The sequence below is a fragment of the Hakea prostrata genome, chromosome 9 (genome assembly GCF_041222555.1).
Source record: "Hakea prostrata isolate BN-2017 chromosome 9, UWA_Hpros_2, whole genome shotgun sequence".
Taxonomy (NCBI): Eukaryota; Viridiplantae; Streptophyta; class Magnoliopsida; order Proteales; family Proteaceae; genus Hakea; species Hakea prostrata.
Genome location: NC_142608.1, coordinates 45,594,137 through 45,610,492, shown reverse-complemented (window position 1 = coordinate 45,610,492; position 16,356 = coordinate 45,594,137). Strand labels below are relative to the sequence as shown.

The following is a 16,356-nucleotide window of genomic DNA, read 5'->3' as shown; positions in this document are numbered from 1 at the left end:
GTTTATCTCTCGTGTCTAGGCTATTTCGCGTGGTGCTTCTCGATTAAATTTGTTTTCTAAAAATAAAAAAAAAAGGAAACACCTTATAGGGATGATTCTGGCCATATGATTTCATTGTGGTATCTAAGATCGTATTAATTTATAAATTTAGTTGAGGTTTTGCAAAGAGAAGTGTAGATTCCTCGAATGGACTCTCTATGGATATAATTGCCTCAATTCTTTGTTGTGTAATTTATTTTCAAATATAAGTAAAAAAGTTGCATTACAATTAGAATTTTAAGATCCTTAGCTGATTTTGAGAACATAATGTAGTAGTAGCACAAAGCTTCGATATAAAAGGTGTAGTCACAACGTTAGTGTTGCCTTTATTTAGGTTACGAATGCACCATACCGTCGAGGGATTTTCCCTGGAACCACTACAAATAAGATAAAAACCTCCAACTAGAAGATGAAGCGTTTCTTGTACTCCCTCCGAGAGAGCCAAAAGTTACACCACAACACTAAAAAAAAAAAACCAAAAGTTAAAAGAGACATTGCAAGAAAGTAAATAAGAATGCAATGCATGTGTGTTTAGTATGAATTACATAGTATACAAGGATGGCGTTACATTTATATTGGCCAAAATCCACACTCTACACCACATGAGCTCCTCATGCTGATGAATTAGGCCATTAAACAACCTACCCCACTTAAGTAAAGAAAGAATTCGCACTAATAAGGTCATTGAGAAGTAGATTTATTCCTTTTTTTTATGCAAGAAAACTAGGCAATGCCCTTGGGAGAATACCAAATAAAAAGTTGTATATGGTGTGGTGTTACATCCATCCATTTCCTTTTATGGTTAATCCTTCGCTACTTTGGGGTAATCATTAGATTTTCTCTTCATCTAAGATTTGATGACAGTTCGCACCTTTCTCCATTCTAAATACTTCCCTTTCATCCTCTAGAGAAATTTTATAGATTACTTAGTTTAAGCTTTTCTTTGACAAAAAAATTATGATTTTTATGATAGGGTTATGTAGCAAAGCTAAAACATGGCCTAACTTGAAAAAGGCAGCGATAGCGTTGTCCGAGTTTCGCCTAGTTACAAAGCCTAGACAGCCCTATTAAGGAACGAGTTGGGAAGTTGGGTGCACACTAATTGATGGATGTACACACCACACCATAACTTTTTATTTGGTATTCTCCCAAGGGCATAGCCTAGTTTTGTTGCATAAAAAAAGAGAGGAATAAATCTACTTCTCAATGACCTTATTAGTGAGAATTCTTTCTTTACTTAAGTGGGGTAGGTTGTTTAATGGCCTAATTCATCACCATGAGGAGCTCATGTGGTGTAGAATGTGGTTTTTGGCCAATACAAACGTAATGCCATCCTTGTATACTACATAATTCATACTATACACACATGCATTGCATTCTTATTTACTTTATTGCAATGTCTCTTATAAGTTCTTCTTCTTTTTTTTATTTTTTATTTTTTATTTTTTTAATTTAATTTTATTATTATTTTTTTGAAGTGTTGTGCTGTAACTTTTGGCTCTTTCGAAGGGATTACGAGAAATACCTCATCTTCTAGTTGGAGGTTTTTATCTTGTTTGTGGTGGTGCCAAGGAACAACTTTTGACGGTATGGTGCATCTGTAACCTAAATAAAGGGAACACTAACGGTGTGACTACACCTTTTCTATCGAAGATTTGTGCTACTACTACATTATGTTCTCAGAATCAGATAAGGATCTTCAAATTCTAATTGTATTGCAATTTTATTTCTTATATTTGAAAATAAATTACACAACAAAGAATTGAGGCAATTATATCCATAGAGAGTCCATTCAAGGAATCTACACTTGGCTTCGCAAAACCTCAACTAAATTTATAAATTAATACGATATCAGATACCACAATGAAATCATATGGCCATAATCTTCCCTATAAGGTGTTTCCTTCTTTTTTTTTTCTTTTTTTTCTGAGAAAACAAATTTTATCGAGAAGAACGTTGCGAAATAGCCTAGACTCGAGAGATAAACCGTAATCAAGCTAATTTATTGATGAAGGTAAGGGTAATGCTTATCAACTTCTTGCCTTCCACCACAAGACCAAGTAAATCCGATTTCACTGATTCCAATCCCTCCTCACATGTATCCTCGTTCGTAAGTGCTGCACTCATCCACGTCTTCAAGTTGTCAATGGCTACAATGTTGAGCTTTCCGTTCAGTGTCATAGTTGACTTGCGCATCTGATAAATGGCGTCTCCATAGGTGTCCATGCAGTCCTTTATAACCTTGTCGATCCGGGGTTTCTTTGAAAGGAGACCATTGACAATTGTTGCACTAAAGAGCTCTCTTTGAGGGCCACCCTAGCTAGACTGGATGGGCTTTCTTCGATCGTGAGGGCTCTTGGGAGGAGTTTGGCGATGCAAACGTCAGGATACAATGTTGTCTTGCAGTTGGTAATGATAAAATTCTTGCTGGCGGCGGAGATTGCCAATGGAAGAAGGAGGAGGACGACGGCTGTAGTGATTGTAGTTGCCATGGCAGCCATTTTTTTTTTTTAAAGAAAGAAACACTGGTGGTTTTTAAAGTTATGTTGTTATTATTAATTTGGAAGGAAGACAGATGGGCAAGGAGTTGATTGAGAGGGTATTATTTATACATGGGCTTCTTATCTTGTTTGCCTTTCTGGTTGGGATCTTAATGATAGGAGGTAAAAGCGGATGCTTTGTATACTATTACAAGGAATGGTTGAAACACTATTCAACCATTTAATTTAGTTTGCTTCTATATAGTGAGGACGGGCGTGAAGTGCAACTAAATTGTTAAATATCCGTGGGTTTAAAATTAACCAGAAGGCCATTGTTTGAGGTTGAAATGAGGGTTGTTTGATTACGACTTTCACAACCATTCTTGCACATTGTTTGGCACTCATTGTGTAACAACCCCCATATTTCTAACCCGAGATCCGTATTTCAGGTCTGAGAACCCGAAGGTCTAGTCAGGTAAGTTTGTGGAGTGTCCAGATAGAAGTCCATGATCCATACCTTGAACCCATGGATTTGGATCCTTTGTCTGAAGAGCCTGCCTTGCTTGGTAGTTGGACTTTTGGAAGTCAAGTGTTGTTCGGAGATGTCCGGAATGAAGGTAAGATCTCCCCCATCTCTTCTTTAGGGCTAGGTTGGACTTGGATATCAACCCCTAGCAAAAGCACCCTTGTATGGAAAATTACATGGGGGCGGTTGCTAGTGGCGGTCGATCAAACCAAGCAACCGCCTGGAGCAACCGCCCGGTCTGTTTTCGGAGTTTTTGCCCTATTTTGCCCCTGACTTCTATAAAAGGTAACCCTCATCCAAGTAACGAATATTTTATTTGTGGTTGTTAAATTTGGAGGTTAGACGGCTATGGGGAAGTTCCGAAAGTGAATTTGAAGTGCTGGCAGTGACCTGGAGATCAGTCCTTCCCTTTTTCTTGCTTTTTGAAGTGAGGTAACGAATTCACCTTTATTCTTTAGCCTCTTTGTCTGTTATTTGAGTGTTAACCCATCCCCTCCTCATGGTGGTTACCCTCTTTGATCATTGTGACTCTCTTTCCAATCTACTTGAGATGATTTATCCAAAAACGAAACCCTGCTTTCGTGAGAAGGATAATCCAGTCAAGGGGAGAATTCTGGGTAAGCCAGTGATGGTAATTGCTAGGATTTCCTTCACCCTTTGGCTTTGGGAGTATTAGATTAGAGACTTAGGCCATGATCACTCGAAATCCGGATTGAAAACGGGTGATCAGAAGCCTGAGTTTCGGATTGAAACTCTCTGTTTTTTGGGCGGTCACTAGTGGCGGTCGCTCAACTTAAGCCGCCCGAGCGATCGTTGGTAAGTAATGATGACCAAATGACTTTTGGTTCTGATTCTCTTTGATTCAATTAACTCATATAATATTGTAACAATGTGTTTAGGTATACTCTGTTTGAAAATAAAGACTTGTAATAGTTAACGGATCTCTTTTTACGGACAATTTACTTATATGCAGGTAAGGACAACCCATCCTATCTTTTGAATAGACTTGAAATATGCTATAATCTAGTGTCTATTAGAATTAGTATTTCTTTATATATGTTGCTGTATTCATGTCTTATATATTAATCTTGTTATATTACTGTTGTTTGTCTTGTTTATATACTATGTTGATTATGAATGTTATGTATTGATGATGGTTAGTATATGGTTCTGATGGAAGAGGTATCTCTTTTGGGATATCTTAGCTTGGGATATCGAAGGTGTGGAATGGGACACATGCCTGCTGATGTCTCCAAAGACTTGTCATGATTGTTTGATGACATTATTAGGTAGAGTCTAGAATTGCATGGCTAGGTACCCCACATGCTACTACCCTTTCGGTAGGGGGATTGAAACCAAGTGACCCGTGATGACAGTGATGCGACATTGGTCCACTGTTAGTCATATAAATGGTAGGGTTGCATATGTTAGGGTTGGACTCATGGACGTCCAAGGAACGGACCAGGTGTCGTGAGGAGTCATGAGAGCATCCACCCCAATAATATGTGGATGACCATAGGGTTAAGGAGTGGAGTCCAACAGCGGTAGCCAGTCCGTGAGGATTCTCTCTCCTGGTTGCGAAGGATACTGAACCGAGTTGGTTGGTGCCATAGGGGATGTATCTGGACTTCATGTAGACATGTAACCAGTATGGCCTTGCATTGGATTAGAAACCCCGACATGCGCCAGTACTCATTACCAATGGTCGTGGTGAGAGAGTGTTGACTTAACCCCAGCCATGGAAATGAGAGCCAGGTGTGGACTTTCCCTTTTTCCCAGGATCCCTACAGAGGTAACTAGTCCTTGCCGGATCAGAGTGATGAGACTTACCTAGAGGAGGGCTAGAGTATATCTTAAAGCATGTTAACTATTAGAGACCTGCATAGTTAGAAATCATAGTATCATTCATACTTTGCATTCATTCATATTATTTGTGCATTTTGGCATTGTTGGGTAATTGATGGGATTTGTGATTGTTTCTTACTGAGTTCTTTAGAACTCACGCCTTTATTTTGTATATGTTTATTAGCCTGCATAGAAGAAGGAATTGTACAGGAAGATGGACTGGTTTCCTATGAAGGAACCATCCCGTATGAAGAAGATGTGGCCCCGTCAGTGGGAAATGGAGATAGCCTGTGTAGGGAGCTCCTGCGGGTGCATGGAGTGCGCTTATCGCACCTATTGATGGACAGAGACGGAAGGTGGTTAGAAAGTTCGCTCAGCGAATGGAGAAGAACTGGAGGACACCCTATCTTGAGATTCATGAAAAACACTATTTAAACTTAGAAAAGGAAACTGGAAAGAAATTGATATAGTTCTTTTGTTTACTTCCGCTGAACTCTTATTCATTTTTATTCATTATTTCTTTCCTTTATTATTGTTATTGGAGTATTTGGACTCCTGTAATTCCTTTAATTCATTTATTGAACATTTGTTGCTCTTGATTATCTTTATTTGTATTTAATATTGTTGATAGACTAAAACCGTGGATCCTATGGCGGATCACTCCCACGGGTTGTCGGGCGGGTAACCGAGACTGGCGTGTGGGGTGTGACACATTGTTTGCTCTCTTTTTTTGGTGAAGCAATTTAATGAGTACTTTGAAACAAAGTGGGATTAATAAAAAAAATAAAAAATAAAAAAAGGAGGTGGAGGTACTCAGCATACGTTGGATAACTTTCATTAGGGTTTTTCTTTGTGTGTGTGTATCTGTGTGTTGGGCTGGAGGGGATGGGCTTCGATGGGCACCAAGATTTGCCACATAGCTTTCCGAATTAGACTTAAATTTAATAGACGAGTTGTGCCTAGTTCTTAGGATCATATATCAATTTTAATGTCTTAGCTAGTAAGAAATCAAGAGGTTGATACCGACTTGTAAGTCCAGCTTCAAATGGATGCCACCTCCTATGCAAGTGAATGGGCCAAGCCATTAACATATCCAGGAGGAAAGGAAAGGAAAACACAAACATCAACTCCAAGTTGTCTTGGAAAATGTTGCATTTCTTAGAATTTTTGAGAAGCGGGATTTGTTCATGGAGTTATAATTGATCGAGTTGTGGTGAGTTTAATAAAACTCAGATATTGATGCTAAATACTCAACTGGGCCCCCCCCCCATGGAGGAGAACGGGGCTAGGCAAGCAGTAAGACATCTAACCCAACTGATCGCGAGAAATAGGAGAACATAATTTTATATAATTGTTCCAATTCCATGGCTAAAGCGCCATTTAGGCCCAAGATGGATTATAATGACTTGGCATCATTAAGCCAAACTTCGCAACTAGCTATTCATGATGAATAATCCCAAGAACGAGGCTAAGCATCTTATTTTGGGTCAATATTTATGCTAACAATATCATGACACTCAACCTCAGGGGTTGAACCAGTTGGCAGAGATCACCACCTCATAGTATGGAATGAAGAGCTTGAATCTTCTTTGGGTCTGAGGCGAAGTCCTGCTATATATTTAAACAATTATAAAACTACCCTAATGATTTAGTCAAGGTACACATAAATTGGCTAGGATGAATAAAAGTTCCAATGAAAGAACATCATGATACTCCAAAATAGAATAATTGGGCTAATAGAAGTGGCGAAAAAACAAAATTTACATGACAGGTCAACATATAACTTTTTCTCATGATGGATTGATTTTTGGCCTTGTCTTGTGGGTTTTCAGTTAGTGTGCACCCAACTTCCCAACTCGTGCCTTAATAGGGCTATCTGGGCTTTGTAACTTGGCAAAACTTAGACAAAGCTATTGCTGCCTTTTTCATGTTAGGCCATGTTTTAGCTTTGGTACATAATCCTTGCATAAAAATCATAATTTTTTGATCAAAGAAAAGCTTAAACTAAGTACTCTATAAAATTTCTCAAGAGGATAAAAGGGAAGTATTTAGAATGGAGAAAGGTGCAAACTGTCATCAAATCTTTTAGATGAAGAGAAAATCTAATGATTACCCCGAAGTAGAGAAGGATTAACCATAAAAGGAAATGGATGGATGTACACACCACACCATATACAACTTTTTATTTGGTATTCTCCCAAGGGCATAGCCTAGTTTTCTTGCATAAAAAAAAGGAATAAATCTACTTCTCAATGACCTTATTAGTGGGAATTCTTTCTTTACATAAGTGGGGTAGGTTGTTTAATGGCCTAATTCATCATCATGAGGAGCTCATGTGGTGTAGAGTCTGGTTTTTGGCCAATATAAATGTAACGCTATCCTTGTATACTATGTAATTCATACTATACACACATGCATTGCATTCTTATTTACTTTCTTGCAATGTCTCTTTTAACTTTTGGTTTTTTTTTAAATTTTTTTTTTATCTTTGTTGTCTTTGTAACTTTTGGCTCTCTTGGAGGGATTACAAGAAATGCTTCATGTTCTAGTTGGAGGTTTTTATCTTGTTGGTGGTGGTGCTAAGGAACAACCCTTGACGGTATGGTGCATCTGTAACCTAAATAAAGGCAACACTAACGGTGTGACTACACCTTTTCTATCAAAGATTTGTGCTACTACAACGTTATGTTCTCAAAATCAGCTAAGGATCTTCAAATTCTAATTGTATTGCAATTTTATTTCTTATATTTGAAAATAAATTACAAAACAAAGAATTGAGGCAATTATATCCATAGAGAGTCCATTCGAGGAATCTACACTTCGCTATGCAAAACCTCAACTAAATTTATAAATTAATACGATATCAGATACCACAATGAAATTATATGACCAGCATCTTCCCTAAATAAGGTGTTTCCTTCTTTTTTTTTTTTTTTTTTTTTTTTTTTTTTTTCTGAGAAAACAAATTTTATCGAGAAGAATGACGCGATAGAGCCTAGACTCAAGAGATAAACCATAATCAAGCTAACTTATTGATGAAGGTAAGGGTAATGCTTATCAACTTCTTGCCTTCCACCACAAGACCAAGTAAATCCGATTTCACTGATTCCAATCCCTCCTCACATGTATCCTCGTTTGTAAGTGCTGCACTCATCCACGTCTTCAAGTTGTCAATGGCTACAATGTCGAGCTTTCCATTCAGGGTCGCAGTTGACTTGCGCATTTGATAAATGGCATCTCCATAGGTGTCCATGCAGTCCTTTATAACCTTGTCAGATCTGGGTTTCTTTGAAAGGAGACCATTGACAATTGTTGCACTAGAAGAGCTCTCTTTGAGGGCCACCCTAGCTAGACTAGATGGACTTTCTTCGATCGTGAGAGCTCTTGGGAGGAGTTTTGCGATGCAGACGTCAGGATACAATGTTGTTTTGCAGTTGGTAATGATGAAATTCTTGCTGGCGGCTGAGATTGCTAGTGGAAGAAGGAGGAGGAGTACGGCTGTAGAGATTGTAGTTGCCGTGGCAGCCATTTTTTTTTCAAAGAAAGAAACACTGATGGTTTTTAAAGTTATGTTGTTATTATTAATATGGAAGGAAGATAGATGGGTAAGGAGTTGATGAGAGGGTATTATTTATACATGGGCTTCTGATCTTGTTTGCCTTTCTGGTTGGGATCTTAATGATAGGAGGCAAAAGCGGATGCTTTGAATACTATTACAAGGAATGGTTGAAACGCTATTCAACCATTTAATTTAGTTTGCTTCTATATAGTGAGGACGGGCGTGAAGTGCAACTGAATTGTTAAATATCCGTGGGTTTAAGATTAACCAGAAGGGCAATGTTTGAGGTTGAAATGAGGGTTGTCTGATTACGACTTTCACAAACATTCTTGCACATTGTTTGGCACTCATTGTTTGCTCCTTTTTTTGGGTGAAGCATTTTCATGATTACGCTGAAACAAAGTGGGATTAACCAAAAAAAAAAAAGAAAAAAAAAAGAAGTGGAGGTACTCAGCATACGTTGGACAACTTTCATTAGGTTTTTTCTTTGTGTGTGTGTGTCGGGGGGGGGTTTGTTGGGCACCAAGATTTTCCACATAGCTTTCTGAATTAGACTGAAATTTAATCGATGAGTAGTGCCTAGTTCATGGGATCATATATCAATTTCGTATCAATTATAATGTCTCAGCTAGTAATAAATGAAGAGGTAGATACCGACTTGTAAGTCCAGCTTGTGACGGATGCCACATCCTATGCAAGTGAATGGGCCAAGCCATTAACATATCCAGGAGGAAAGAAAAGGGAAAATACAAACACCAAGATCCGTCATTCTTGGAGTGGCAGCAGGACTTGGAGTAATGAGCTGTAAAATGCTTTTTATAATGTCAGTGATCAGTTTTGTGGTTCTTGTGGCTTCATATGGGGAAATTGATATTAACTGGATTGGTGTGGTCTGCCAAATGGGTGGTGTTGTTGGAGAAGCTTTGAGGCTTATTTTTATGGAGATTTTGGTGAAAAGGAAGGGTCTCAAGCTGAACCCTATATCTGTCATCTACTATGTTAGTCCTTGTAGGCAAGTATTTTAACCCCTCTTGAAATATGATTGCATCATAAGCTCCTGAAGGCATTTCTTCTCAAGTGCAGCCTTTATAGGTAACCAATCATTTAATTTTTTTTTGATGATAAAAGACAAAGCTTAAAAACATTGACATATGGGTGTTTGTGACTCCATATAGACAAGACTACTATTAGATGCTACTTTAGCTATAATAGCAAATTTCTCCTGGAGCATGGTAGATTGAAACCAAGAGTAGTTAAAATGTTTGTTGCCTCCGCAACCATAGTTAAAATATTAATAAGATTAATAGGCCAAGGTTTCTTAGGTCTAGGTAAAAAAGTCAAAATGCTAGGCCTATTGCACCAAATGGTCTTGATTTGTAATCCCAATTGTCTTGCTTTGTTCATTCCTGTTCGGATTCCCACCAAAATTGCCTCAGCTTCGTTTGCATTTGCTATGCTTGCATAACTAAGATATTGAATATAACCATGTCTATAGATACCCATGCTCTAGTCTGCACTTTCTACTGGTTTGTTATATATCCCTGCACAAAGCAACATAGAAGAATTAGTATTGGATTTACAAAGGTTAATTTTATGTTGAATTTGTATTCCCGGGGTAATATTCTCTAATTCCTATTATGTGAACCCAGTTGACAATTAGGACTACTCAATGTCTACTTATTTCCACCCTCTATGAGTGGGTCGAATTTTGGTAATCTTCATTGGCAAACTGACAACCTTACTGAATGTGACAATCCCATAATTTTACGCTTATAATATGCATACATGTTGTTTTTGAATTCTTTTTTCTTTTGCTTACAATTCTGTTACTAGTTTAAAATTTAAATTTGCTGCTTTTTCATATCAATATAGTTAGACTTGAATGGGTGATATCTTATTAAACCACCAGAAATTTAGTAGGTTAAGTCTGAATTCACAGGCCCAAACTGGGCACAGACGATAAGTTGTGTGTGGGTATTCATGGACCTAACCGATTGATGAGTTTGACACCTCTTGGAAGGATAAAGTAGGAATAGATTAACCCTACACACACTTGCTTTTACTGCTGATATTAACAGTATACTTACAAGAATACCCCTGATTCTGTGATTTAGTTCCGGCCTTAACCTAACAACCTTTTGTCAGAAATCACTTCGAGTCTTCACATGTGCAAAATTTTCTGACCTTCATAATCAAAGTTTCTTTTCCCTGCAGTGCTGTGTGCCTTTTCATTCCTTGGATATTCTTAGAGAAGCCAAAAATGGATGCAGCTGAAACCTGGACATTTCAACCGGTTGTGCTAATTCTCAACTACCTCTATACATTTGCGATCAACATATCGGTTTTCCTTGTAACACCGTCCATAGGCTCACTATCATACACCGAATCTTCAAGGGCCCACAAGTCTCTTCTTCCACTACTCCGGGTCTTTGGACCTACAAACAACAAGGGATCCGGGTCGGGTCTGGGTTAGGATAGGGCTGGACTTCACATTCTCCCCCCTTAAAGAAATTTCGTCCTCAAAATTGAAAGCGTACCTGTGCTTCCAAAAAGATGAGGAAACTTCTCCTTCATGTCTTCTTCATTTTCCCATGAAGCTTCTTCCGGGGTGTGATTTTTCCACCGAATCTTCACCAAAGGGATGGTGCGATTCCGCAATTGCTTGGCCTTTTTGTCTAGGATCTCGGCTGGTCCTTCATAGTAAGAAAGATCGGCACTAAGTCCTTCAGGTGCTTGCTGTAGTATGTGTTCCGGGTTCTCTATGTACTTTCGAAGCATCGAAACATGAAACACATTATGAATTCCAGCAAGAGATGGGGGCAAGGCCAAAGGGTATGCGACAGGTCCAACCTTTTCCAAAATCTCATAAGGTCCAATGAAATGAAGGCTAAGCTTTCCTTTCACATTGAATCTCGTCACCCCTTTCAAAGGTGATACTTTGAGGAACACTTTCTCTCCAATCGGAAATTCTAAATCGGTTCTTCTCTTGTCGGCATAAGATTTCTGTCTAGACTGGGCAGACTTGATCCTTTCTTTTATCATGTCAACCATCGCACTTGTAGCTTCAATCATTTCCGGACCCAAGACTCTTCTTTCACCGGTCTAGGTCCAATACAAAGGTGTCCTACAAGTGTTACCATACAAAGCTTTAAATGGAGCCATGCCTATTGTTGCTTGATAACTGTTGTTATAGGCAAACTCAACCAAAGCTAAGTGTTCATCCCAATTTCCACCCATATCCACTACACAAGATCTAAGCATATCTTCCAAGATTTGAATTGTCCGCTCAGATTGTCCATCAGACTGTGGATGATGAGCTGTACTCAGATTCAATTGGGTTCCCAAAGCTTTCAACAAACCATTCCAAAACCTTGAGGTGAACCTAGGATCACGATCAGAAACAATACTCACGGGCACTCCGTGCAGACGAACCACATTGTCCACATAAAGCCTAGCTAGCTTATCCAGAGTATAAGTGATCTTCATAGGGATAAAATGGGCTGATTTGGTCAACCTATCAACAATCACCCATACAGTGTCATTACCTTTAGTTGTCCAAGGCAAGCTAGTCACGAAGTCCATGGAGATATCTTCCCACTTCCAACTAGGAATAGAAGGGGTTGAAGCAATCCAGACGGAGGTTGATGAACGGCTTTCACACGCTGACAAGTCTCACACTTGGCAACAAAATCTTCAATGTCAGCCTTCAAAACATTCCACCAAAAATGTTCCCTTAAGTCCTTGTACATCTTGGTACTTCTGGGTGTACTGTAAAGATTGACTAGTGTGTTTCTTTCAATATTTCCTTCTTGATTTCCTCAATAGCCGGCACACAAAGTCTACCTCTAAACAATAAGGTACCATCCGTAGACATACCAAAGTTAGGGTCCATTTCGGGATTCAAAACAATCTTCTCAATCTTCTCTTTCAACTCTTGGTTGGAACTCTGCAAAGAAACAATTCTATCTCTAAGGGTGGATCTTGCTGTCATAGTAGAGAGAACAAAATCCGAACCTTCAGAAACAACTTCTAAACCAAAACCCGCAATTGAAGACAATAAAGGTTGACTCAAAGCATTCAAGTCCAACACTTTCTTCTAACTTTTTCTGCTAAGAGCATCGGCAATAACATTAGCCTTACCTAGGTGATACTGGATGTCACAGTCATAATCAGAGACCAATTCTAACCATCTCCTTTGTTTCATGTTCAACTCCTTCTGGGTGAAGAAGTACTTCAAACTCTTATGATCTGTGAAGATAGCGATCTTCTCACCATACAGGTAATGTCTCCAAATCTTCAAAGCGAAGACAACGGCGGCAAGCTCTAAATCATGAGTGGGGTAGTTCCGCTCATAATTCTTCAATTGTTGAGAGGCATATGCCACTACCTTACCATGTTGCATCAACATGCAACCCAAACCAATCTTGGAAGCATCAATGTAGACTGTCAAACCACCAGAACTATCAGGTATAGTCAAAACCGGAGCACTTGTCAATCTAACTTTCAGCTCTTCGAAATTCTTCTCACAAGTTTCGGTCCACACAAACTTCTCTTCCTTTCTAGTTAGCTTAGTCATAGGAGCAGCCAACCTAGAAAAGTTCTCAATAAACCTTCTATAGTATCCTGCCAATCCAAGGAAACTTCTTATCTCAATCACAATCTTTGGTCTTTCCCAATCGGCAACAGTTTGCACCTTTTCAGGATCAACACGAATACCTTCGGCTGAAACAACATGGCCAAGAAATACTACCCTTGAGAGCCAAAAGTCACACTTTCTAAACTTAGCATAGAGCTTCATTTCTCTCAACCTTTGCAATGTGAAATTTAGGTGTTTCACATGCTCTTCTTCACTCTCCGAATAGATCAAGATGTCATCAATGAAGACAATCACAAACTTATCGAGCACATCATGAAATACTCGGTTCATGAACAAGACTGGAGCTCCTCAAGGTGATACACTTGGCTATACAAAACCTCTCTCTAAGAGCTCATTCAATTGTGTTTGCAATTCTTCTAACTCGGTAAGTGCCATTCTATTCGGAGCATTAGATACCGGAGCAGCTCCAGGAGTTAAGTCTATGGAAAACTCAACTTCTTTATCAGGGGGCAGTCCTGATAGATCATCTAGAAACACATCAGCAAAATCACAAGCAACCTTGACATCTTCAAGCCTCTTTCCTTCCTTGACCTTGCATCCAGGTGAAGCACTTTCCACTAATGCACGGACTTGCATCAATACGGTCAAAGTCTTCTTACTAATCCTTCCCTTCTCACCTTGGAACTCAAAAACTGAATTCTCACTAACCTGAAACTGAATTATCTTTGAAGAACACAAGATCATAGCATTGTGAGATGTCAGCCAGTCAATTCCCAAGATTACATCAAAATCCTTCATATCAAACAACACTAAGTTCGCCTTCAAATTCTTTCCAAAAACCAACATAGGACATTCTTCTAACACTCTATCTAGCTTTACAAATGCACCCAACAGGGGTACTAATCGAAAAACAACTAGATAAACACCTGGGTGTTAGGTTAGTCTTCAAAGCAAAAGTAGATGAGATAAATGAATGAGATGCACCCATATCAAACAAAACAAATGTTGGGAATGAAGCAACTAACAATGTACCGGTGACAACTTCATGACAAGGGTCATGTTCAACACCAGACATGCTGAATACTCTGCCAGAAGGAGGGGCAGGAATAGGAACAGGAGCACTTTTCACAACTGGGGCATAAGGTTGAGCAGGCTTCTTCGGACAAAAGTGAGCAAAATGGCCTGTCTACTTGCAAAAGAAATAAGTAGAATCTTTCTGTCCAACAGAAGTCGCTATAGTGGGAGGTCTCTGGAATGCAAGTCTAGGATTAGCAATCCTAGGCCGAGAAGGATAAACAGCTCCCGCAGGTCTAACTCTGCCAGGATGACTATGCTGGCCCGTAGGTCTAACAGCAGAACTCTGTCCAAAACTCCTTGGCTGAAATGTAGGAGTGGGATACGGAGTAGGTCTCACAAATCGACGATCAGGGGGGGTCAACATAACCAGGGGTCCTTTGCTGCCAAGGCCTCTGGACACGCATATTTTCTCTTTCTGTCTCTTCCAACTTCTTAGCATTCTGAACTACCTAGGCATAGCTCTCGAGAGGGAGAAGGGTGAGATATGCCTTTATAGATGGCCACAGTTCTTTGAAAAACTTCTTCGCCTTTGCATTGTCAGGCTTGATCGAATCAGGGGCGAAAAAGTGAAGTTCTTTAAATTTTTCTGCTGGTAGTCCAGCACAGATAAGGAACCTTGAACCAATGCCATAAACTCTGCTTCTTTGGCATCTTTTACCACTTCAGGAAAGTAATTCTTACAGAAGGCTTCCTTAAATACTTCCCACGAGACAACCCCAACACGGAGAGCTTCATGAATAGGGCAAGATGAAGTCCACCATGCATCCGCTTCATGCTAAAGCTTTTGCTCGGCGAAAAGTACTTTTTGGGCATCTATACATTGTAAGTGCCGGAAGGCCTTCTTTAATTCCCTTAGCCATTTGTTAGGGAATAGAGCATCCTTTGATACACCGGTGAAAGATGGCACCTGCAGTTTCAGAAAACTCTCCATCAACCTAGTATGCGGGGTCCCTGTGAACCTCTCCACATACGGGGTTGCAACACCTGGGTTCCCTTGCCCGCCAACGCGATTCTTGTCACGAAGAGCCACAAAGCCCGCCATCATTTGATTGAACTAGGCTGCCTGCTGTTGCATCATATTAGTCATGACGCTAGCAATATCCTTGAAATGTCCAATCTCAGGGGCATTGGGAATGCCATTAGTAGTATGGCTATCCTCTTGAGTTTCCTGGTCAAAACCCCCATCAGGCACTTCTTTGTTACCGGTACTACCAGAACTGACGAGATGATTTCTCAAAAGGACCATTCTGCAAAAACCAAAGATAACAACATCGAAATTCAAAAATCCATTAATAACCACTTGACCATATGATTAGAATGCTTAAATCATACATAGAGTCAGTCATTAATAAAGTAAGCAAACAATCAAACTTTGGTCAAAATCCAAAAATTTCCATCAAAATCCAGCATTTCAATTTCAGCACCTAGCTGGTCGACTGGTTAGTCGACCAAGCCCAACAACATATGAAAATTGGCTTTTAAGCTTCATTTTTCACTTCAAACCTCACTCTAACTCATTTCTCTTGTGGGAGGGCTCTGGAGAACATTCTTGCAAGTGTTTCCAAGGAGATTCCAAGTGATTTCAAGCTTCAACAACGTCAAGACAACATACCTTGCGCATCAAAACAAGGGAAACACTATTCATCATCTTCTCAAGTTGGTTTCTTTGCTTAGATTTCATGAAAATCCATGTTTAACTTGTTGTTATAGGTTAGAAACATGTTCATGCATGCTTAGTAACATAATCCCACAGTTTCCATGCAAAAACAAGCCTTAAACATCAAGCAAACACAAAAACACAAACTTGCTTTCGCTAACGCAGCCAAAATTCCCAAATTTAGAAAAATTTTGTTTACTCCTAAACCGCTTGGAATTTTAACATGAAATCAGTTGTCACATGCTAGGAATGATATGCTAGAGGTACTCAAGCAATTCATTTCAACCAATTTCAACATTTTCAAAAATTCCCAATTTTGACCTAAGAAGCCAAAATCCCATTTCTAGCTTGCTGAATTTTTCGCTTTAGGCCGCGATTTCGAGGGGTTTTCTTCAATTAAACTTCATAAGCATGAAATTCAAGGTGATACCCACATGCTAGTATGTTCAATTTGAATTTTCCCCAAAATCAAAAAATTTCGAAAAATTATGAAAATGCCCTTCTTGTCTAATCTTCTGGTATTTTTCTAACATTGGTTTGTTGATCTTTTTCTATAGGTATAGATATCATGGAGAG

General features: G+C 39.2%; 1 protein-coding gene across 1 annotated transcript; it reads right to left on the bottom strand.

Annotated features, from left to right (window-relative positions):
- Positions 1-7,909: 7,909 nt before the first annotated feature.
- LOC149005314 (pectinesterase inhibitor 10-like) lies at positions 7,910-8,419 on the bottom strand. The gene has a single exon (XM_089135850.1). It carries the CDS (start codon positions 8,417-8,419, stop codon positions 7,910-7,912), a length of 510 nt encoding a protein of 169 aa, XP_088991976.1.
- Between the last annotated feature and the right edge of the window lie 7,937 nt (positions 8,420-16,356).